Here is a 26,191-nt window from a genome sequence, read left to right on the forward strand (position 1 = left end):
TTGAACAGCTTATTAATAATTTATTTATAGCAATAAGCTTGTAAATAATACGAAAATATCAATAATGCTTGTAATATTCCACACTATAGTAAGAAAATAGCACACTTTATCAAAGTTCAAGAGAGGTAGGTCAATAAAAAAATTAGATATTGAACACCTCAAAAGCAGTATCTATCTGAACATAACAAATCAGTTATATCAAAAAGTAAAAGAATGATATTACAAAATAAATGACTATTGCAAATAAATATAATACAGTCATGTTCTTTACATACTCAGTAGACTAGATGAAAATATACGAAGTTTCATTTCAATTGGACGAAAACTGTAGAAGTTGAGTACACAATATTCTGATTTAATTGTACTGTTTCGAAATTCAAAAAGCGCAGTAACTCTAGAACGAAAGTTAGAAATGGAAGCCCCGATGATATTCACTTGTCCACTACATATTGATGAAGTACACCAAATTTCATTTTAATCAGATGGAACCTGTAGGAGTCGAGTATGCAATGTTGTGATGTAGTTCTAATATGTCAAAAGCCCTTCTGACGTTCACATACTATAAAACAGTTCAAAAGTATTGCTCACAAAAGTACAAAAAGCCTTTGCAGAAGTTAAGCAGTATACAAAAATGTAAATTTTTGCATCCGCACAGTCTGGTCAGGATCCATGCTGTTCGCTTTGAAAGACTATTGCAATTAGAGAAACTGTTAGCGAACAGCATAGATCCTGACCAGACTGCGCGAATGCGCAGACTGGTCTGGATCCAGCTAGTCGCAAAGCCACTATGTTGGTTTTCTCATGGCGCGGCTCAAATGCATTATAAAGTTAAATTGCGGAAAAATATAAACTCGCCATTTTTGGTACAAGTCTAAGTTTGAAAACTTCGATTCGGTAAGGTACTACTTTGTATTAACTAAAGTCACTCTCAAAAAATGTTCATTATGATTGTGTTAAGGCAAGTATCTAGACAGTGTACAACACTTCAGATCAACCGAGTTTGTTAAATCACAAGTGCGAAATATCGACGTCAAAACACAAACAATATTGTCTTAATACCGAGTCATTTATACAATGCGACTGGTTCCCATAAATGTTGATTCTTACAGGATCACCTATCACCGCCATCTTGTTTTCAAACCCGTCGGCGGCATGTTTCTGATAATCAATCATTATTTCTATCAGTCCATTGTTTGGTTTTGTATACAACATTATAACATACCGACCACTTTCGTCAGTTTCTGTGTTGCCGAGCAGCCGTTTGAAAAATCCCGGCTTTCTATCTATATGAGAATTGTCACTATCACCTTCGGCTATATACATAACCTTAGCTTCGGTTATATTATGCAGTGTCAGTTCCCGGCAAATATTGTGATATTTTTGCAACATTGAGTTTAAGTGTTGGACACCAAACTTTGCTAAGTTTACAACCACTGGATGAGAAATACTAACTGAAGTTGAATCATAACATGTACAATATTGAGCAGGTATACCAGCGTCTGCGCATGTGCGACCTTTTGGTATTTTCGAAAATAAACTGCGACTAGTTCTCGAATTGTAAACATTTTCTGAGAACGTTTCCCTGAATCTTCCGTTTATCACATCCAGCATAGTTGCATGGACATCAAACGGCGATGTCAGTTTTTTCGTATTGTATTCCAAGTTCCTTTGCAGCCATGGGTACTTCAGCTTGAGTTTTTCGGGTATGTACACCATAAGAAAAGGCATGTTATTCTCTATTCTGCCTACGTATGTCGTGCTAGCTCCTCCTAACCTAAATCCATGGTCACTTCCAACAATAAGGACTGACCTTTCTAAATGACCATTTGACTTCATCCATTGCAGAAATTCGTACAACGGCTGATCACCGCGACCCAGGGATATAAAATTCTCGTGGCCAATTTGATTGTTCCAGAGAAATGAAAATTTTAAACGTTTGCTGTATTTTGTAAGATATCTTTTGAGATAATCTATTTGTAATAAGAAATGATCCTTATTTCCGTAACAGTACCAGGTGGACTCTCCTAACGGTTCCATTATAACCGGATTAATCTGACTCATAGCTAAACCAAAGGGTCTAAAATAATAATCAACTGGCGCCTTTTTGAAACCAGATTTTAGATAGTTCATTGTTGATATATCAGGGCGATCTTCAGAGTGAAATGTAGCGTAGTTTTCTATTGGCGGTTCTTTCCATATAAAAGGCATTTCGTCTAGATAAACTCTGAGAATATTTTCCATATGATATTTGTAGTGTTCTTCTCCGGTTAATAGAGGAATGATATTTGGAAACGAGTTCAGTCCAACTTTCATATAACCACGAAAATCGTAAGCACGTAGAGTTTCTTTCAGATATTTATAAGATTTTGGAAGCTTTCTCAGCGCATGTGACCGTGAAGCTGAGTCCAATCCGAAATACAGAATGCTAAGTTCACTGTCCGACTCGTAGCCTATTTTCTGTTGTTTTTCTTGTGAATCATTCCACATAACATTAAGGTGGACAAAGTCATACACGGTTTCAGATTCTTCATTCCTACACAAGACGCGAAAAAGCCTATTATTAACGAACACTGGAGGTTCAAATGGAATTCCATCGTCCAAGCGAATTTCATTATCTCCGTCAACACGATGAATCAGATGGTACACACATTTCAGTGACGTCAGAGAATATTCCAACATGGCGGATTTGTTGTACTGCAAATATCCTTTCTCGTCAACAAAGAGTAAAGAAAATTTCGACGCGCATTGGATTGGTTGAGGATTTTTGAGATATTGAGTTAGAGTTTTGTCCCATGGGTCTAGTTCATGAAGTTTACATGGTCTTCCATGAGTTTTAGCCGAGTATTGAATCGTGATAGTGGGATTGTACAGATACACAATTGCTGGTATTGCTAACAGAAGGGCAAGCAACACATATTTTCGTCTCAATGTTGCCAGTAGAAAACATTGTTTACAATACGTTAAGTGTTCTTTCATTGTCGCAATCAGACTGTATTATGAATAGTATTTTTCAAATATCTTGATATCTTGCACGGGATATTACCAGATCACATATACATTATTTGGTATAGCTGGATTTGTCGCTAGTGGCAGGTCAATCTGGTAACTGGCCTGTTTCAGATCATTATATTTGTTGAAACTTTCTGGTCATTTGCAGAAAACAGTTTTTTTACTAGAAAAAGACAGTGATAACGACCTCGCTGATAAGTGATGCTTGTTTAACATGATAGTGCCCGCTCTGTGTCCTTGCAAACGTTTGCTGTCTCGTCGTGGTATACTTCTATGTCGTTGTATATTGTTATGCAGTGGTATACTGTGCCGTTGTATTCTTTACTGCTATGCCGTGGTATATATACTGCTATGCCGTGGTATATATACTGCTATGCCGTGGTATATATACTGTTATTCCGAGGTATATATACTGCTATGCCGTGGTACTAGTAAATTATTACGCCGTGGTATACTGCTATGCCGTGGTATACTGCTATGCCGTGGTATATATACTGCTATGCCGTGGTATATATACTGCTATGCCGAGGTATATATACTGCTATGCCGTGGTATATATACTGCTATGCCGTGGTATATATACTGCTATGCCGAGGTATATATACTGCTATGCCGTGGTATATATACTGCTATGCCGTGGTATATATACTGCTATGCCGTGGTATATATACTGCTATGCCGTGGTATATATACTGCTATGCCGTGGTATACTGCTATGCCGTGGTATATATACTGCTATGCCGAGGTATACTGCTATGCCGTGGTATATATACTGCTATGCCGTGGTATATATACTGCTATGCCGAGGTATATATACTGCTATGCCGTGGTACTAGTATATTATTACGCCGTGGTATACTGCTATACTGGATTCCCAACCTGAAAAGTAGTAAAAGCATACTGATTTGGGTTTTATTAAGAATAAAGCAACAGTGGTACGTTCTGCAATGTATAGACCATATGACGACTTTTACGTATTAAATGGTGGAGGAATGGTGGACCTGAGGTGTCCCCACTCCCGCACGGGCGGGCGCCTCGGTATTACTACAGACCTTCTGTTTTCTGCCTAGATCACTTCTTCACATGTAAGAATCCTACAACCCTTATGGGATTTAGAACCCACAACATTGAGATGCAAGTGATTCGTAGCCAAGGACCTTAACCATTCGGTCATAAATCCCCTGTTCCCCACATTTCATGCGCACGCGCAAATCTTGTTTATAACAAAGAAAAACACAAAAGCACGATTTTTCATTTGAAGAAACTACATCGACCTATGCTTTTATTATAATGATGATGATATGGTAACAATAAAGAAGATGATGACGATGATAATAATAATATTATTATTCTAGTTAAAATAATAATAATGATGATAATAATAACTTGATTTAATGAAGACAACATGTTTGGCTGTAGCCATACTAACGAATTATCCTCTAAAATAATTTTAAAATTTTATACTTAGTATGTTAGACATGAATGAAAACAGCGTTTTTTGAACAAACTAATCTTTAGTGGTAGATACAGTATGTGGTAGTATGAAAAGAAATTTAATTTCTAGGCAATATCAGAAGCTAGAAGTAAGTGGTTAAAACATGGGGCATGTACATCAAAGCTTTGGATTACATTGAATAAACTATAATATAATATATGTCCTATAGAATTAAATATTTGCAATAACAGATACAAACTAAAGAAAACATTTCAACAAATTATATAAAAACTTGAACATTGCGAAGGCATTCATACTTAGTGATAAGGCATAAAGAGGAATGAAAATGAGAAAAAAAAGTGTTGTGACATAAGTATATTTGGACCACTTTTAAACAATTATTTGTTTTAGTAACCTTTGATTTTATCAGCGTAATACGCGGTAAGAGCGCTTGAAAATTCCAAACACATACTGGGTATCTCAAGTACGTTTGTTTGTAGAAATGTAGACTGCTTATACAGAAACAAAAAGTGACACCCAATCAGAATATCCACTGACATTGATTACTGATTAATCCTACCTATTAACTGAGGCCCATATTGGGTATCGTACTTAAATGCATTTTTATTCTCGACTTCACATATCAAATGTCTTGCTCTGGCCTGTGGTAACATGATAAAATAAACAAATATCCTAAAGCAATTTAATTAAATAGAACTCTTTTAAATTGAACAAGCACACAATATAATTATTCATGCTTCTTTGATAACCAAATACTGTATAATGATGCATACATGTTATATGTTTACATATACATGTTATATGTTTTAAGCAATCCAAACACGCGTATTTTAGCCCGTGTCACCCAACACAAAATAGCAATTGGCCTTTTTTAATCAATGCTGTTATTTTTTTTTTATCTATATATATATATATCTTTGTGATATTCGTTCTCTTAATTTTCTATATTTACAAATAATATATCATCCTTATTTTAATATAGTACAGCGACACATCTTTTATCTTTGTAAAAAATACTTTTACTTCTATGTAATAAATTTTTGCACATATGCCATTCTTGAACTGATCAAAGCCAGTTTTGATTTCGTGAATTTAGAATATTTTAGGCCCAATAAGAGTTCCTTTTTGGCTTTCAAATCCTTAAAATTATTTTTTTTTCAGGTAAAAATGTCTAGAAACGATTAGAAGTTTTGCTGCGCATCTTACTTAAATCGTTATGATATTTGATTATGAATCAAATTATGATTAACAAGCAGTTTCGAATCGGACAAAAAATGTAACAGTATAAAAAGTTTAAAGACCCCACTGAAGTTCCTCCGTAAAAAAATCTTCACCGTGCGCACACACATATCACGACGGAACTTGTCCATCTATATTTCGTGCCATTTTACAGCCTTCCTCATTCAGAAAAAAAAATGTGACGCAACAGGCCGAGACAAATAAACATAGATATGTGACTTGTCTACCGAAAATTTTGGAATGTAAAAAAAAAATATTTTTTAAAAATTACGCTAAATAAATAATAAAAAAAACAGTCACAAGACAAATAGATATCTAGCACCAAAGTGAAAAGTGTTTAGTGGGGAGCTATGCATACGCTATCTTTGCGCTTTTTGCTGATTTTGTCACAGCTGCTGGGATGCAGCTATTGTTTCTTGCCGACGCGAAGTTCGGCTGTTCTCGAGACGGACTTCACCATGGAGGACGTTATCCGGAAAGGAATGTCCAACTTTACATTGGAAGATGCTGGCGCAGACATTGAACTTGATGGTAATTTTAATTAATTTATTAAACTTGTTCATTTTCCCGTTCCTTTTTCTCTTTCTAGAAAAAAGTAATAAGAAGAAAACTGCATGTAAATGCAAATCAGCTTTTAACTTGATATTTTTTGTCTAAATTATTTGAATTCTGAACCAAATTATGCCGTGAGCTTCGTTAAAAATCAAAGCACAGTCTTATCGTGGGTTTAGCACAAGAACAGTCTCTTTTCCTGCTCATTTTTCATGTGTGGACAAATTCGCCCACTCCTTATTCTCTATTAAAAACAACGTACGAAGCAGAACAATCAGTTTGAAAATAAATTGACAATTTTACAAACAACTTTTATATAAAACTTACGTTGTTTCAATAAATTTTACGCCCATGTAAGAATATTCAACAGATTTTCTACGGTATGTTTTCTCTTGTCAGTATGAACATTTGCAAAAAAATCCGTTTTCAGAGACATAACATATTTTACTGTCTTTTTTCTTGATTTTGAAGAATGTTTTGACACTTGTTGCATGTTATAATGTATTATAAATGAAATTTTAGAACAAAGGTTTAGGCGCGATTATTCAAATCGGAAATTTAGAGTCTTATGAATATTTCCTTTTCTCACTCATATAAAATGTATTTCCAAGACATTGATATGTATATACACTTTTTAGATTGGTTTGATATCCATACTTTACTTATATAGCTAGAAAACCAAACGGAATTGCTACATGTAAACGTTTAAATTACGTAAATGTAGATTTGCTTTGTGACTGTCATTTTAGTTTAAGATTTCAGAAATATATATACTGCTTCAACTGAACAGGCTTGCCGATTATACCATTTAGAATTTTTGCCGCTTTTGAATTTTAAAGCATTAAAAACAGGCCTGGTTTTCATAACCAGCGTTTAACTTAATTTCTAATATGCTTGTGTAGAATTAACGCATGTTTTTTCGTGTTATAACGTCTGCAGAATCCCGAGGGATTGGTTGGGGGCGAGGGTACCAACTTATCCCGAGGCATTCTGAAGATGTTATAACATGAAATGAACATGCGTTAACGCTATTCTAGCATAAAACGCGGAAAAAAACTAATAAATGAATACATTCTACCTCAACGTCATTAAATTTCCATGAAATGCGCGGGAATATCCGAGTTGTTTTTTCACGTTGACGTCATTTCCATTTGAATTATCCGTTTTGGGGCCGTTATACGTTTACGCTTTGCCACGGAACGCGCATATATAAAAAGGTGTTATAACAGCACGTGAGCGCGAGAATCTCTCTGTTAACATACGTTTTCTCTCTTGTTAAAACACCCCCGAAAAGTGACAATAACAGCAGTTTTATGCTAGAATTTCAATTCTAAAATGCTTTTCTCTGTTAAAACACTCTTACGCTAGAATGACGTCACGTAAACGTGCGGTGGCGTCAATGTTTTTGTTGCGACAAAGAAAGAGCGTTACTATATTTTTCTATTGTTTTAGATTAAGGGTATATTAAAGGAAGTGTTTACCTGTTTACACTAGGTATTTATAATCTATAATAGTGTGAATACCCAGATCTGTGTGATATTCGTCGACGTATATAGTATACGTGCAAAATCTAGTGTTAACTCTTTGCTTCATTAAGTTCTAATTTATCCGGTTACGAAACATGACCTCCAAGTGGATGACGTAATATTTGTTGGAAAGAAGGCGAACTACATATTTTATACTTTTAGTGTATTAGGTTATTGAGAATCGAATAAGTAGCAAATCTGTTTTTACTAGTATCACCTACTTCAATATGGCTTAAAATGTGATATTCAGCGGGCTCGTGTTTTCCTGGACGTTACTTTTCCCATTTTTATAACTAATATTATAAAGCAATGTGGTTTTGGCTTTGTGAGTGCCAATTTATTAATGAAAATGTGGTAATTTTGGGTAAAGAAATAGCGTCAAAATAAATGCACTAACATGTACTGTTACTTTTAGTTGTAAATTAACCATGTTAGCGATTTTTTAAAAGGTCTGTATCTTGCTTTTATAGGTATGTGATATTTACTTGATACATGATAATCAGGAATAGAGTAACTTCTCAGCTATGAAGGCTTAATAAAACATTATTATTTCAACACGTAGTGATTTTCGGTAGCGCTCATTAATAAAAAACTTTGCAAGAAAATGAATACACGTAATGTCATACTGGCATTTACAAGAGTGCAGAATGCAAATATACGCGTTCAGCAATTTACTATTATTCAGTGCATTATTGCGAAATGAAATTTAATTAGTGGTTGTTTGTAATCATTGTAGTCTTTGTTCTAACGCCAAATTCTTACAGTTAGATGACATTAAGTCACGCTTCGTTCAAGTAACATCAGTTCAATTCAAGAAAAGTGGTCTTTTTTCTACTCAATTTAAAAATTTACAATTAAGTTTATTTATAGTAACAATTAGTTAATCTTAAAAAAAAAAATAATAAAAAAAATGCAGATTATAAACCGTAGAATATGTAACGTCCACCAACAATTTCCAGTAGAGCATTGGTATTACCTCAAATGTCCATTTTCTACAATGTCCGATTTTCTCAATTGCTACATGAAGAAGTCAATATATTTTATTATCAAGCAAAGACTCATAAAAAATAGTTCAGCAAATAATGGTTATTTGAAGATAGTTAAAATAAAGAAAATGCACAGAATTACGTACTTTCAAGATAAAAGCTATTAATTTTGCGCGGTAACTGACACGTAACGTCATGACGTCAATGACGTCATTTTAAGGCAACATTGTTTTGAAGCGTTTCTGCGGCAATTTATTCATTATTTCTGCATTATTAAACCATAAAGCGTCAGATCGAAGACAGGTCTATGATTTGTTTTCAGAAGAATGAATAATTTAACACATTTAGTTTGTCGTAAACGTTACCGTAAATCGTCACGTTAGCTTCCGGTTGGACATGCGCACATACAAATATAAAGGTAACCTACCTCCTTAAAATCGAAATGATTTATAGCAAAACCGTGTTTTAACACTAGGCTATTTATACACTCTGGAGGTAATACGTCGTACAAATAATTTCAATCGGGCTGCGCCCTCGTGAAATTATTACGTCCGACGTATAACCGCCCATCGTGCAGAAATAGTGTTAAAACACTCTTTTGCTATAAATTATTTCTTAATTAAAACACGCTTACGCTAAAATGACGTCACGTTAACGTGCGATGACGTAAATGATTTTGTTGCGACCAAGAAAGGGCGCTACTATATTTTATTTACTGTTTTAGATTAAGGGCATATTAGAATCGAAATAATGTATAGCAAAATCGTGTTTTACCTAAATTAATACACTCAAAATCGGTTATACGTCGTCAGAATAATTCACTCGGGCTACGCTCTCTTGAAATTATTCCGCGGACGTTAACCTCTTTCCGTGTATTAATATACATCTCTATACATTATTTCTTAAGCAATTTGTTTTGTGCTTTGTGATGAAAAACTGACAATTTAATTATACTGAAAATGTGCCCGGTAAATTTTGCTGCTCAAAGAAGACAGCGCTCAAAATAAAATTCACAAATTAATAGTTACTCTTTAGTTAGTAAATTAACTCAATTTTTAGCGATATTTTTCAAAAGAGATCTGGGTTTCCTTTAATAGCGTATGTGACAATATCTTACGTTGATACATGCATGCAATGGCACGCGAATGAGTAAACCTTGCATACAGCTATAGAAGAGCGCCGGAAATGACATAGAAACAAAATCATACTTATTATTTCAACCACTGTGTGATTTGGACAGCGCAATCATTGAATAAATATGACCACTTTGCAAAAGAAAATGAATACACGTAATAGTCAATACATGCTTTAACAAGAGTGCCAGAATGTCACAATATACGCCCGTCACAGCAAATTTCTTTACTCTAGCTGCTGTATTGCGAATGAATTTTAATTTTGTGGTTGTTTAGTAATCATTGTAAGTCTTTTGTTTTCCTAAGTCCACAAAAAAAAATTCCTTACCAGGTAGAGACACCTTAAAATACACCTAAAATTTGAAAGTAACATCTATGTTGTACCACAGAAAAGTGGTCTTGGTTTTTCCCTATGGTCAATTATAAAAAAGTTACAATATAAGTTATTTATAGTAACAACTAAGGGACGTTAATCTTAAAAAAAAAAAAAAAAAAAAAAAAAAAATCCAAAAACAAAAATTGTAAGTCCACACAAAAATCTTTACCAGGTAGAGATTGGTCAAAATATACCTCAAAATTGGATGTAGCATGCATGTTGTACTACAGAAAAGTGGTCTCGATTTTTCCCTACAACTTGTAATGAAGAAGTTACAATATAAGCTATTTATAGTAACAACAAAGGGAAGTAATTCTAAAGAAAGGCACTGTGCATGACACTTCCTCTCATGATGGGTGTATAATTGTGCCAAGTTACATCAAAATCCCCCATGCATGAAGAAGAAATGCTTCGCACAAAGTCATTCTTGTATCTGACCTTTGCCCTAAGTGTGACCTTGACCTTAGACCTAGGGACCTGGTTCTTGCGCATGATACTTCATCTCGTGGTGGTGAACATTTGTGCCAAGTTATTTCACAATCCCTCTATGCATGAAGAAGAAATGCTCCGGACAAGGTTTTCATTCTTGTATCCTTTGACCTCTAAGTGTGACCTTGACCTTAGACCTAGGGACCTAGTTCTTGCGCATTTCACTCCGCCTCATGTTGGTGAACATTTGTGACAAGTTATATCAAAATCCCTCTATGCATGAAGAAAAAATGCTCCGGACAAAGTTTTCATTCTTGTATCCTTTGACCTCTAAGTGTGACCTTGACCTTAGACCTAGGGACCTGGTTCTTGCGCATGACACTCCGCCTCATGATGGTGAACATTTGTGACAAGTTATATCAAAATCCCTCTATGCATGAAGAAGAAATGCTCCGGACAAAGTTTTCATTCTTGTATCCTTTGACCTCTAAGTGCGACCTTGACCTTAGACCTAGGGACTTGGTTCTTGCGCATGACACTCCGTCTCATGATGGTGAACAACTGTGCCAAGTTCCATCAAAATCCCTCCATGCATTTAGAAGATATGCTCCGGACAAAGTCTTTCTTGAATTTGACCTTTAACCTCTAAGTGTGACCTTGACCTTAGACCTAGGGACCTGGTTCTTGCGCATGACACTCCGTCTCATGATGGTGAACAATTGTGCCAAGTTTCATCAAAATCCCTCCATGCTTGTAGAAGATATGCTCCGGACAAAGTCTGTGGACGCCGCCCGCCCGCCCGCCAGGGGCGTTCCCATAATACGTCCCGTTTTTCAAACGGGCGTATAAAAATGGTAACAAGCTATATAATTTTATTTTTTAAGCGGGTTTTTTGTGCCTTTTTATCATTAATTTTTTGTTTTGCTTTTGTTTTTCTTTTTGAAAAACTACAGTGCACATTATTTACAACAGAATATAGGAACATTTATAAACTAAAAGAGAAATTCACATATATAGGAAATGTGCGAAAATGAAAGAATTAAACAGACCTTAAGTTTTACACACGGAGACATAATTATGATAGAAGTAGGAGTCTTTATCTTCTGACCTTCATAAGAATAATTTTAAAAAATATGCTGGTAAAATCTTTTTTTAAATATCCTTTACCTACATTTACTAAATTGTCAGCGCTACATATAAAGCCTTCGAAAAGTCTGAGATTTATTTGATTCAAGTAAAATATTTGTCAAATAAACGCTGTACAGCGGGAAAGTTGAATATAATTGGTGAAAAACTGTACCACTACTTGAATTAGCCAGCTGGCTATTTAGTGTTTGTATACCTATACACTGGCACTGAATCAGAATATTTAGTGATTGTATACCTATACAGTGGCACAAGATCAGACTATTTAGTGCTAGTATACCTATACATTGGCATTGGATCAGACTATTTAGTGTTTGTATACCTATACATTGGCACTAGATCAGAATATTTAGTGTTTGTATACCTATACAGTGGCACTAGATCAGAATATTTAGTGTTTGTATACCTATACAGTGACACTAGATCAAAATATTTAGTGCTTGTATACCTATACAGTGGCACTGGATCAGAATATTTAGTGTTTGTATACCTATACAGTGGCACTCGATCAGACTATTTATTGTTTGTATACCTATACAGTGGCACTAGATCAGACTACTGAAGTGTTTGTATACCTATACAGTGGCACTAGATCAGACTATTTACTGTTTGTATACCTATACATTGGCACCAGATCAGAATATTTAGTGTTTGTATACCTATACAGTGGCACCAGATGAGAATATTTTGTGTTTGTATACCTATATAGTGACAAATAAATAATAATTGTTAAATGTATCCTCTATCACCATGGGCACTGACTTATGGTACATAACGTCGTCCCCTAAAAACTATTTCTGTAATATACATCCGCATGACCACTGCTTGCTTAACTTACTAGTGATCCATAGACTTAAGGAATTGTTTTGTTCTTATCATTTGACAATAAGCCGATTAAACATCTGACATTCAGTGTTTGACGGCCGACATTTCTGCGTATTAAAAGTATTCAAAACTACAAATTAAAAGTGCCAACGCTCTGGCTAGATTATCCTTCCACCGGGTGCAAATTACACATGATAAATAGGAAAATCATACTGCATTTAGCGTTAAGCTTGTGGTATTTGACATGTGACAGCGCTCCTCGTACTTATAGCGATTTATGGTTAATTTGCCGATCTGTCTTTCATTTCGTATAAACCCCGAAAAAAAATCATTTCTTATATTTGCATAGTAATCACTGCTGTTTGTTGACAACTAGTAGGTGGTTTCTATTCATGATTATCATAAAATCATGAAACGTTTGAGTTATTCTTTGCATTTTCATTTATTACAAATTACTGTATTTCTTTGTATAATAATTGAGAAGTTTTTACATCAACAAATTCTGGAGTCCTTACTTAAATGTTTGTTTTATTGCGTTCAACGTCTCCGCCGACATAGTTATGAGTTGTATGGCGACATTTTAAATAGTGTGAGTGGTTTCGAGAAATCGACAGACACCGTCAAGAGTAATATTATCCTTAAATGTTTTTTTTTTACACAGATGCCAAATCCCGAGAAGATGCAGTAACAGAAATTGTTGAATACTTTAACACGGCAGAACGAGTTCACCATGGAAATCCTGCCTGGTCGTTCGCAAATGAGAAAATCTTGGAAGGTATGATAAATGGAGAAATATTTCTATATTTCATAATATTCGCAGAATGTAAGAATTTATCTTGTAAAATGACGCGACTACCTTAGCTTTAATAGTTTTAACTCCCTGTGGCAGATTATTGGTACCTGATTACTAGTAGTCGATTCTGATATGGGAGACCCTAATCAAAGACAGCCAGGGTGCGGATGGTATTACATGTACTAATGATGAAAAGAATAGCTGTATATCGTAATAAACTATTAACGTGGCGTGACATTATAAGATCTTTGAAGGGGGTCGCAGAAAAAGTGTACAATTTTTTTTTATAATATCAACATATGACACTTCAGAATAAATAAGTACTCTAACTTTTAACTGATAAAATACTTTCATGGAATTCTTGAGAGGGGTTCTGTTAAAGTACCGCCTACAAACAAACCATACCGCAGTACGAGGGCTAGTTATCAAAACTTACATACATGGACTATCTCAAGGACCATCTTAGTGGACATTTATTATCAACAAATCGTTTGATACCATCAACTGACACTATTTATCAATATTCTAATGCACCTGTGACATGTCAAAGGGTTATCATCTCTGTTGGATTTACTTTGTATCTTGTCAAAGCGATTACTTAATTATACGTGGAGTTTTATTGTTTGTAATTGCTAAAGTATATAAAAAATGAAAGTCATGTTTGAACATTAGGGGGCTACCGCTGGAATGTAGTCACGTGCTTCAAACCAAACAAATGCGTCATGATTTATAATCTACTATGGACCTTAGCCCAAGCGTTTTGCTGTGTTTCGTATTTTAGTCAGGATCATGAACATAAATTCGCAATTTATGAAGAGGCTTTTAAAAACGTTCCGCATAATAGAGATTTTCAGCTTACTTCGACGTGTACTGTGGACCACGGACTGCGAACTTACTATTGGGGTTTTCTCAAACTGTATATACATTTTTTATGCAAAACTTAACTGAACCGCGGCATATTTAGCATGTAATACTATCCGAGAAAAGACAATTATGAGATTTATTAATATCCTTTGTAATGTATATCTGAATTATCGATTTACATGTATTTTGTCTTACAAGTAATATATACCGTGAGTTTTCATGAGTTTAAATCTTTGTCCAAGTTTCCCAAAGCCGAGTATCTACACATACCATATGTATGCATGTGTTCAAAAAGGTACCCGACTAAAAAGGCTTTGTCAATAATGATAAAGGCTAGTCTCGACTACTACGCTGGTTGTATCAAATGACTACACAGAACTGCTCAAATGGTGTCAAAAATATAATTTCGTTGACAATTCTATGCATGCACTGGCCATAAAACAGTTTTTGAATATGATCTGAATTTGACCTTGGACTAATGTTCACAAAACAATTTTCGGTCTCCGCTAGGTTTTAGATCGACATTTTGACAGCCAGTTTTAATAGTACTTAAAGCCTGATTAAATTCCTGTTGAAACTGATAATCCATACTGAGTAGTCACTTTAAGATAGTAAATTTAAAACACATTTTAACATGCAATTCTGATATCAGATTATGTAAATACTAAGAGGCTGTTCCCTTTGTTTATTTCCAAACATGCTGATACTCGACTCATTCATTAGCTAAAATACGGTTATTTACTGGGTCTCGTTTCAACGGGGTTGAACGATACATGTATGAGAACTTCCTGCATGTTTAGACAAAGTGTTGAACTAAATCTTTCAAGATATATCAATAAAACTTCTATTTTATCGAACAGTAGATACAATTATCATAATTAATGAAAATCAATTAACGTTTTCGTACAGAAGTCTACGAGAACACGGTATTTATACTGTGCAACAAAAATTAAACGGACTTTCATTTCATTCAGAATGTTTTTGTTTTTTTTCACAATAATATTTTGTACCGCATTTTTTCTTACTTTGTTGTTGGGAAAACTAGTCTAGGAATTGTATTGACGGACACATATTAAAACCAGGAATCGCCTTTATCTTCAAATCCATGTTTCAAGTTATATTTTTAATGCGTGAACATATTAAGGTAAGGTATTATAGTAAAGTGGGTTCGAAACTTCGCACTTCATGTCGTTCGATTCGGGCGGAAGTTAAGTAACGCCAGAAATGTCTCAAAATATAAAAACGAAATGTTAAAGCATACGGATAATTGCAGATCCTGCTTAACGCAAGTAAAATGCGACAGAGTATTTAGATGACATCTGAATATTGCGATTACGTGTTTTAAATGTAGCCTGTTCACTGTCCATATATTTTCAAACGTAGGTATTGCATAATAGCAGATAATCATATCACAATACACTTATTTGTACAGTGAAGGCAAAAGTTACTACACATATAGGTAAAAGAATCATATATACTCTAAGTATGTTTTCTTTTTTGCGAACCTTCAAATATTTTGAGAAAAACCCTACTGTAAGTACGCAGTCCGCTGTCCGCGTCAAAGTAAGTTGAAAATCTCTATTAGGGAATCGGTCATACCGATTTTCGTCGGATCGGGATCGATCCATCTACGGTAACATCTGATATACCGAATGAGATTATATACTATCGAATAAAAATGTGTCCTTCCGGCACGTGACTCAGGATTTCTTGGAATAATACGTTTTTTCCTTGTGCCTAATAAGCGTCCACGTAACTTGTCCGAACCGCAACGTCTTGCACATCAGTACAAATATGGGCAGTGTTGTTGTTATTCCAAAATCTACCTGTAAAATGATGTGGAATCGATGCTGTCATTAGACAGTTCTTTTCAAATCTTATGGGATGAGTTGAAGTTGGATCGATGCACGACTGAGGCAGTACCTTATTTCATAATATAACTGCTACAATCCTCATGGGGGTTTGCAAACGTATCAAATTTCCACGATCAACTTCTGGTGTAAACAACAAAACTGCAACTTCTAATACGGCCATTTCTTTTTTATTGACTCAAAATAAAAGCATTTAAGACGTACGCGTTCCTGAACACAGGATAATGTATGTCATATGTTCATATTTTAAAATAAAATCTACTAAGGAATATAGAACGGAACTTAACAAAATGATATAAACCTGTTTTTTCACCACAGTACGTATCAGTAATGATACATATTTCTTTTTAATTGTAAATGACTGCCATGAATTTTACTGAATGAATTGTAGGACATGGATTGCTCGTGTCACTCCGGGATCGCCTGATACAGACACTATTACCACACAAACCTAGTTATAGAGCAGCACGAGAAACTCTTGGACAGATCTTTCACCTACTTCTGAAGTTTTACAGTAACACAAACTGGGTAGAACTAGGTCATACAGAAATTTTCAAGAACCTAGGTATGTCCCAAATTAGATAAAAAATGTACTTAAACGCAAAAAACTGTGCACCTTATATTTTCACTTTTCCTCAGAATCCGGTGACGGAATCGCCTCTACCCAACATCATCAAAGCATCAATACGCTGACGGCATATTTGTTGCTTCAATATTTCGAAATCTAAAGTGATATTCGCATGCGTGCATGTGCAGCTGAATGTAAAGAAAACAAATATTACGATCTGCGCCTATGTATACATGCTGCACGTGGAAATCGTGCGAAAAGTACTATCCGGGCTATTACGTAAGACCTAGCCATAGTTTGACCGATATATTGTTGTGTTTTGTTACTTGCCAAATTTTACAACTGGACACTATGTAGAATAAAAGTTACCAAAACATGAAAAGTGCACATTTGTGTTTAAGTATAGGTTCACTCTTTTTGTGCGCTATTTCTGCACGAAACTTTTTAAATACTAAGTCTTTTGTAAATTTAACGTTTGAACGACTTTTATACTCTTTGAAAAAAACGATACAGTAAACGAATCTCAAATTGACATATAAGTATGCAAAACTTTGTAATAATATTAATTTGGCTTCAATGGATTTGATGAATATACATATTTTACATTATGTAGGCATTCCCGACAGGCCACTGATGCCGGTGGCTCCCCCAAGCGTAGACACATGTGTTGCGTGCGGGTAAGTACTGCTGGACAAATTTCGGAAACATCAAAGGGGAAGAGTTTTAGTGATTTTCAACACGTTTTAAGTATTCACACAATTAAATCCTGGTAGAGAACTAACCTCTTTTATTATCACACACGATATTATGTTGACGTCACGCTGACGTGACATTTAGAGCGATATACGTAGGCCTATATCAAATTTGATCAAATATTTTACTTAAAACATGTTTAAAAACGAAATATAACATAATTAATTTACACACACGAGTTTGCTTTTAGTTGTGCAGAATAATTCGCCATCATTTGTGACGTAATGGAACTACTCCGCAAAACGTATTACCATATCCGGCCCTGGCGTGTATAAACAAAGAAGCGTGACGACCTATCATTTTGGCGACATACATGCGCAAAAAAAACCCAGTTCTATCATACTTTACAATAAAAGATATATTAGAATCGAAATCATTTATAGCAAAACCGTGTCTTTATACGCTCGAACGGTTATATGTCGTACGAAATAATTTCACGCGGGCGCAGTATCTGATAATAGCTCATCGGTGTACTTTATTCGACGCCGCCCTGAAGGCGGTGTCGAGTATATGGGATACACTTTTATTTCGGACCCTGTAAAGATGGTAATGAATAGTTTCGGAGTGATAAACTGAACACAGTGAATAGTTTGTAAAAGGATCAACGATATTGCACAATACATTTTAGTGAATAAACAAAAAATGGCAAAAAGAAAACATAAAAAATGTATGTAATGCAACTTATTATGTGATTTAAAACAATGCTATCTGTCTTTCCTCTCCTTATTTGTAGAGCAGAACATATTTTTTTTATTTACAATTTCGTCAAAAATGTTGATCCGATTTATTGATAAGGGAGGTTACTCTGTAAGTCAAGTTTTCTATTTCTATTCTTAGCATGACCTACTTACCTATCTCATTTTCTATAAATAGAACACACTGCAGATATACCATACTGTACAGCGTGAATCGCCTGGACAAGGGAGCGTTCGTGTATTTTACAACTTCGAAGAGAATATTAAAAAACAAATTATGGAAAATTACAATTGCCTGCATAAAAATTTCTTGGAAAAAAACGTATTTACAAAGGAATCAATAAGCATAGATATGTTGAAATGAACGAAGGAAGTGCCGCTGTTAACTTATTTTTAACCTTTTTGTCTTATTTTCTTTGTTGATAGGTACAGTGATGTAATTTCAGAATGCGCACACTTTTGCAAATTCCTATTTCTATTTGTTTTTTATTGTTTTTTTTCTTTTTTCTTTCTTTTTTGTTTGTTTTTTTTTTGCTTATGTGTCATATAGATCTACTCATTGTTAACAGATATACACTGTCAACTAAGGTGTGCAATAGGCTAAAGAGCACTTGACTGAATTTGTCAGTGACAAGTTAATACTTCTTTAAATGTGGTTAGATTGAAATATCAAAAGCCATGGGACCATAACTTATCAAAGCATCAGTGACTTTAAAATAGAATTCCTTGTTGAATTTATATGTTCATTGATCTTATATGACTAGTCAGTTGCTCTGGTTTTATTTATCTTGTTACTTGCTTCTTTTTTTTCTTTTTTCTTTTTAATTTAATAGATAGTTTTTGTATATGTCCATTCCTGACAAAAAAATAAATAAAATTAATAAAAATAAAACATTTTCTTTGAATTATTTTCTACACTTTGGCAGTGGGTTATTATGCTTTCTAAATTTCTTGTAATATTAGATTTGAACTAGACACTGACATACTCCTAGTAACCTTACAGTTCAACGAGGACTTCAAGTTTATCGTTCGTCCGAAAAAAAAATGAATTCTATGATATTCAAAAGTATATAAGAAAGATTCATGCTTTGTGAATAGGGGCAATATAGAGATTATTTATGTTATATCATTCTTTTCTTGGACAAAATTTTTGATTGTTTTTGTCAAGGGAAACAGTAAATTGCTGTGTATAATCTGCATTCTGAAATCTATAATGTAGGTGACTAAGGTCCATAAAACTTCATCAGTAAATAGAAAACACTCATTACATTACATGATAATAAAAATAATGGTTACTGTGAACCACAACTTTGAAATAATTTCAACATTTCCTCATTTCCCAACAAACTGCATTTCTGTGAAACTTCATACACACGCTCCTGCATATAAGAACTTTTCACAGGAGATGACCTTAGTTAGTGAAATAATTACTTTAAATTTGTATGTAAAGGAACCACCTACTCGCAATGTTAATGTCATTGCAGGTAGAGGATTTGTATTGCATGGTAAAACTTTTCTATCATGTTTATTCTTCATGTTTTAAACAGTTTATAACATATATTGTTTTAAGTGCTTATGTTGATAACTTGAAGCCAGTCAGACTAATAAAGTAATGATTAGGTGATTTCTCATATTGCAATAAATGTACTTCAGACACAACACTTGGCGGCGTCTTTGATGCTTGCATCAATGAATTGCCTTGTATCCGTTCTTTAATACATATTGGTTTAATGTTTTGGAAAATTAAGGTAGCTACACACCCTGACAAGTTTGGATGGAGTAACCGGCTGCCATGGTTGAAGATCTATAAATAAACGAAATGTGTATTTCAGGGAGGCAGTGCACCGTTCTTGCAGACATAATATACTGACGGACAAATTTCTGACAAGCGGATACTTTGGTCAAAAACAAAAAGGTAGATTTTGAAAATTCAGACATTCTGGTTAATAAGGTGAGAGTCTATCATTGGAACATTTGGGGGTGGGGGCGGGGGAGGGGGTGTTTATTGTTGTGTATTATAGGGATTTATATAGTTTGTTTTTAAATGGTGCTTTTCGTACACTGTAGAAATCAAGAGCGTTCTCGACTACGTTTACATATAGTGCATTTTATTTGACCTGGCGGGGAGTGGTTTCGCGACGGTCCACTACATTTTTGTGCATGGTATGTAGTACATGTAACAAATGTAGCGTTGAATTTTAGTTGTTTGTTACCGAAGATTACGGAGTGAAGCAATTATATCGCTCTTCCTATTTTGCTCCTTTTTTGAGATTACCATTATTTGCATATGTCAGACCTTTAGGTCAAATAAAACGGACTATACATGTTTTCAATGTAATGTTTATGCCGGTTTTAAAGATACATGTACCCATGCACATATAAAATTGCGTTGATGAAAGAAATACCATATACATTTTTTTGTATTCAACTGATAATTTAGGAAAACATTTGTCTAAAAATATTGCGTTATATTCAAAATGTGTAAAATATAACTTATTAAAGTCCTTTTTGGCATTAAAGTTATAACCTAGTTTTAGACATTGTATTTTTAGAAATCGTGACCTAACTGACTAACTTATAAAAATCAAGATGGATACTTATAATTATGTAGTTTATGGAAGTGTGGAATGCGGCAACGGGCACTAACAGGCAGATTTGTTCTTTTAGGATATTGAAGTGGATAACACGCATTTTTGCCACTTGTCAGATAATAACTAAATAAGCGACATTTTTACGAAAAAAAAAATCGAATGGATATATACATTTGGTTGGCAGAAATATACTACCATAGGTGTGTACTATATCAAGCCAAACAAACAGTACTGTTTATAAAAACAGACATGTTAATGTTTACATAGATAATATGAAATGATTGTTCATACTTTCAAACATGATTTTTAATTTAGTATACCATTAAGTTTATTTAAAGTGGTTATCATTGCAACGAGAATATAGCCTCGAGACTGGGTTTAAATCGCAGCTAACGTTCCCATTGTACCGGATTCACCGCTTCGTCCGCTTAAAATGTTGATTTAAATGTATTAAAAAACTTTATAAATCAGGCTTACAATACTATTAATCCATCTAAATAAAGTATAAGGGCACGGGTAGTTTTACATTAATTCCGGTCCGTCTCGTCCGGTCGGTATTACGACAGTTTTTTTGTTTTAAATCTACGAAAAAGACCAAGGTTCTCGAATATTATGGCGGCTGCTTTTACCTTGCTTTCTGTGCGAGCAATCGAAAATAATGCATTGGCAAGCTGACTAGACTCAATTCCATTCGGGGAATAAACGCCTAAGGACGCCCTAGATGGAACCAAACAAAAACATTGTCAACACAATGAAGGCTATGATTTATTTTCGATCCTTGTTAAACCTAGTTGGAACATTTGAAAATATAAAATCTAAATCTAATTTTAAACCGCATTATCCGGGATTAGCAACTGGGTCCCGAGATTGTATCATAGAAAAAAAACAACGTTGTTGACACCCAAGAGGCGGAATTTACAACTGAGATGACTAAATTGTTTACCATATATATTGGTAATCTAGCGTTAAAAATTAGATCAGTAAGTTAAATCATAGAAAACATTCTTATCATAAATAAGTTAAATATTGAACAAACATGTCAATACCCGCTTTCGTGTTTAAATGACAGCAAATAACACATATTTCTCCTGAAGGCCGTGTCCACTCAAGAAACGAAGATTGTTTTGGTCTTTTAATTTACATAAACATCCACTTTGCTCAAAAGCCGTTGCCGCGGGCTGTCCTAAATCGGATTGACCAATATCATTATACATGATTTGACCATTTACAAAGGTAAATAAATTCAGTCAGATTTGCGCTTAAGGATCATATAAAGCGTTTTAGACCACACTCGGGTAAATTTTCGTTTTGGAAATTATACTTGACGGACCAATAATATTCATAACATATATATACGGAGTTGTTCAGAAGTAGAAAATACTTCCTTTAACGATGACCTTGTTCCGTACTATGTATTTTGTCTTACAAAACATGTACTTCGACTGTCCACATTCTATTTGGTAGTAAATAAACTCCCTTTTCAAGCATATTTAAAGGTTTCTCAAAATTTGCTTTTATTGTGTGTTTTACCACAGGAGCCTGAAATTCTAACACCTATACAAAAACATACTTATATATAAAAAGAGGGGGGTGGGGGGGAGGGGTCATATACAGACTCCGTGGCTTTTGGATAGAATTTCAGGCTCCTTTTGTTTTACATATGTCTAGGTACTTCGGGAAATGAAAAAATGTTAGCTTTTACGAAAAACTGCATTTTTTGTCATTTTGACAGCTCTACTTTCACTTTCATTTTGCTATTTTGGCCTTTTGAAAAATAATTTACATGGTCTATAACACTTTCAACTCCTGGAGTACCTGGACAAATATGTTAAACACACAATAACTATAAATGTGATGATAAAAGACTTTAAAAAAAAGAAGCTTGATACTTTCTACGAAATAGAACATGAACAACCGAATAACATGCATGTGATATAGGCCAAAATGTGTAGTCCAAAAGCACATACCTGTTTTGAAAGTTTCTTCTACTTTTTTTATAACAGTTTGGTATATTTTTATATGATAAACTAAGGCCTATGTGTCGAGAAAAGAAACTAAGACAAAAATAAAACAAAAATTCACCCGAGGGGTAGTTTCGAAAGGCTTTACAAGAACCTTAAATCGTGTGGGAATACATACAGCTTCACAGACTGTTGAATAGAAGGAAGCTATTGGTTTTTCATACACATGCAGTTTCAAAATCTGAAATCAACGAGAGATCGAAATTGTACTCACCTATTCCCTTTCACTGTTTCAGGCTATTATCCTCTAATCGATAGTACCGTGCAGTCACACGGAAAATGTCGGCACGGCGGCGTTCACGACGGTGGTAGTAGTCACACAGCTGTTCCCGGCGGAATAAACAAGCAGTCGGAATGTCCAGAATTTTCCCCGCACTACTTTCTTCACAAGAATGCGTCCATGTTAGCTACACAACACGTTAGATTTTATTTGTTTGACCAAGGTATTTGTACAGTGTAAACAGGCTTACCCGTTTATTACATGCTTGTATAATCGATTTGAAGACAGCGAATGCATAATTTATTGATAATCGTTTATAAATTTTGTATGAAAACCCGGAAATTGTGTGACATAAACACGTTTGCTATCCACACGGAGAGTACAACCTGTATAATTCCTGTTTAGATTATAAACGCTCTCAAAGCAAATGACAGTTTTACAATCTTACATAATTTTGTTATTGGCTGGAGGATTATATTGAAAGCTTAAGCTTATAAAAACTACAGTTTACTTAATAATCGATGTTATAAGTTAGCGATCTAACAAAATAATTTGACAAAACAGGACTGTGAGATGGATTTTTTTTTCTTTTCTTTTTTTTGGTTATCTACATTTTTTATGGTAATGAAGAATGATGTAAAGAAAATAAAAGGTATTGAAGTAGTAATGGTCAGTAGATACAGGTCGAGTATGGACGCGTATAATTTTCTTCAAGTGTCACAAAAAGTACATGGTATTGTACGATAACAACTACACGGTCAGTGTACACTGTATACTAATTTATAGTGGACGCAACTTGACCCCGATGGTTGACCTCTGCATTATAATACTTAATGAGGCACAACCTATTATTGAAAAGGAGTGCGCGTAAAATACGATCTGCACGAGAAAAAGGAAATATAAATTTGTGTAAATATAAATTAGTGTATTCGAAAATTTTAACGGATCAAATGAAAGTTTATATACTTTGATACTGCACTGTTTACAAATTAATTCCATATAAATATACACGGATACCCTAAGCACCCTTGATTTCTACAATGAAATAGTCGATATGAATAATCAGCCTAAGGTCAGCCATCAAGGTCAAGTTGCGACTACCATACTAAAAATATGCTTAAGACTACGGTGACCTGTTCAGGCCGCATTAAATGTCGCTAGTAAAATAAGATAAGCCAAAGAACTAAAAAATACTTATTTTTATAGCTCTTTGGATAAGCATCGCTCCTTTCAGATGGAAACGAAATTTTACAATCATAGCGAAAGTTTCAGCCCGATAAATATCGTTTTAATTTCGGAAGGTGGAGAGACTGCCAATGACTAAGAAAATATATTTTGAATGCACATGCCCGTTTTACAAGTTACTTTTACCAGTACGGTTGTAGATCTACTGGAGTTCGACACGTACCGTGAAATAGAGTTGGATGGGGTTCTATCTGTTAAATATTTGCACAGAATACACGCAAGTATTAAGACATAGATAAACAAAAATGAGCCGCACCATGAGAAAACTAACATCATGAGTGGCTTCGCGACCAGCATGGATCCAGATCATCGGCGCATCGGCGCAGTCTGGTCAGGATCCATGCTGTTCGTTTTCAAAATCTATTGCAATTAGAGAAACCATAAGCAAACAGCATGCATCCTGGCTAGACTGCGTTGATGCGCAGGCTGGTCTGGATCCATGCTGGTCGCAAATGCATTATGTCGGTTTTCTCATGGTGCGGATCAAATATAGTATTGTTTTATTGCAGTTTATGGTCTATACCATCTGCTTGGACATGAGAATTTTAATCAACTCTTAACTGTGGATTTGGAAGCATCATCTGTTTTTGTTGATGTAGAAAATGAAACAGTTCGACATGAACTTGTGCAGTCTCTACAGAGTTCAGAAATGCACGTGCTTGATACAACGTCACTGGAGTATGGTAAGTCATTTGGGTCCGCGAATAGTTCTAATGTTACTAAATTATTTATATTTCAAAGGAAAACTGTAATATTAACCTACATCCGAAAAAAAACGAAAAAGTAGCTTGGCTGTTGCAAGAATATTTAAAAAATAATAAGTTCCCAAACGTGGTTTATCGTAGAATAACCCGAGTTTTGAGTTCTTACGCGTAAAAATATATCACGAAGGCCGTAGGCCTGAGTGATATATTGTTTCGCATAAGAACAAAAAAATCGGGTTATTCTACGATAAATCACACTTGGGAACTTATTATTTCGATTCTAACACGACATACTAGTAACAACAGCAGGCGCGTAGCTAGGGCATTCTTCATAGTACGCAGAGGTAATGCGTAGGGGTCTTGGTATCATCCCCATGATTTTTTTCACCTGAGAACCGCAAATGGTGCATTTTAGCTTGTATTTGAAGCTAAACATTGCACAAAAACCGTATCCGTTCTTAATCTTTTATATAAAATGTATTATTTTACTAGGTATGCGTGTAATATTGCACGTGCAGTTTGTGGTTCATTGATCCATGTTATATGTGTGCAGTATTCAAAACAGATGGTTGGTGGTAACACACTTTCAAAACATCATTATGGTTGTTCGAGAGTTGTTAAAAGGAATTTTGCCATAACTCCAAACTGAATACTAGTCAACAAAGACATGCTAAGTTTCATGATATTGTTACAAATGTACCAAATAAGAAACTGATGCCTTGCATAGGGAAAATGTTTCGGCGGATGTCATCGATGTCAACTTCGTTAAAATGTATTATTATCTTATCTTCAATCTTCAACTAAAACAGTATTCTGCAAAATATTTCTTACTCCTTTTAAATTATTTTGCAGTTTGCCATCGTGATCTTACGCTTAGCGTTTCATGCATCTCTTTCTCTGGCGAGCTGTAAAGCGCGAGATAGCGATGGTGAAGCCATCGTAATTTCGCGCTGTGAACACTTTGCGTATTGTGAAGCGTGAAGCGCGAAATCACGGTGGTGAAGCTAAACATCACGGTGGTGAAGGGAAGAAATTCGAATAAAAAAAGAAAAAAGAAGAAGAAAAACTCCATTTCGTGCTTTGTCATTTTGATCTCGCGCTTCGGATATCGCCTTCCCATGACAGACAAGCGTGAAAGACGAAGCGCGAGAGCACAACGGCGAAGTGCGAAACTATGAAAATTTCAGGT

General features: G+C 34.7%; 2 protein-coding genes across 2 annotated transcripts in view; one reads left to right on the forward strand and one right to left on the reverse strand.

Annotated features, from left to right (window-relative positions):
* On the reverse strand, positions 1 to 23,186 carry LOC123559956 (uncharacterized). Its single transcript, XM_045352135.2, has 2 exons — positions 23,048 to 23,186; positions 1 to 3,888 (listed from the first exon to the last, which is right to left on the reverse strand). The coding sequence occupies exon 2, from the start codon at positions 2,974 to 2,976 to the stop codon at positions 1,009 to 1,011; it is 1,968 nt and encodes a 655-aa protein (XP_045208070.2). The 5' UTR covers positions 2,977 to 3,888; positions 23,048 to 23,186; the 3' UTR covers positions 1 to 1,008.
* LOC128546283 (von Willebrand factor A domain-containing protein 7-like) overlaps positions 5,765 to 26,191 on the forward strand; it is a 22,751-nt gene continuing 2,324 nt past the window's right edge. The window contains exons 1-7 of the mRNA XM_053516669.1: positions 5,765 to 6,235; positions 13,339 to 13,452; positions 16,597 to 16,770; positions 17,387 to 17,450; positions 20,054 to 20,136; positions 23,070 to 23,276; positions 24,808 to 24,981. Of these exons, the coding sequence (XP_053372644.1) occupies positions 6,055 to 6,235; positions 13,339 to 13,452; positions 16,597 to 16,770; positions 17,387 to 17,450; positions 20,054 to 20,136; positions 23,070 to 23,276; positions 24,808 to 24,981 (997 nt within the window). The 5' untranslated portion in view covers positions 5,765 to 6,054. The remainder of the gene's footprint in view (positions 6,236 to 13,338; positions 13,453 to 16,596; positions 16,771 to 17,386; positions 17,451 to 20,053; positions 20,137 to 23,069; positions 23,277 to 24,807; positions 24,982 to 26,191) is intronic.

Source organism: Mercenaria mercenaria, chromosome 10 (assembly GCF_021730395.1).
Source record: "Mercenaria mercenaria strain notata chromosome 10, MADL_Memer_1, whole genome shotgun sequence".
NCBI lineage: Eukaryota > Metazoa > Mollusca > Bivalvia > Venerida > Veneridae > Mercenaria > Mercenaria mercenaria.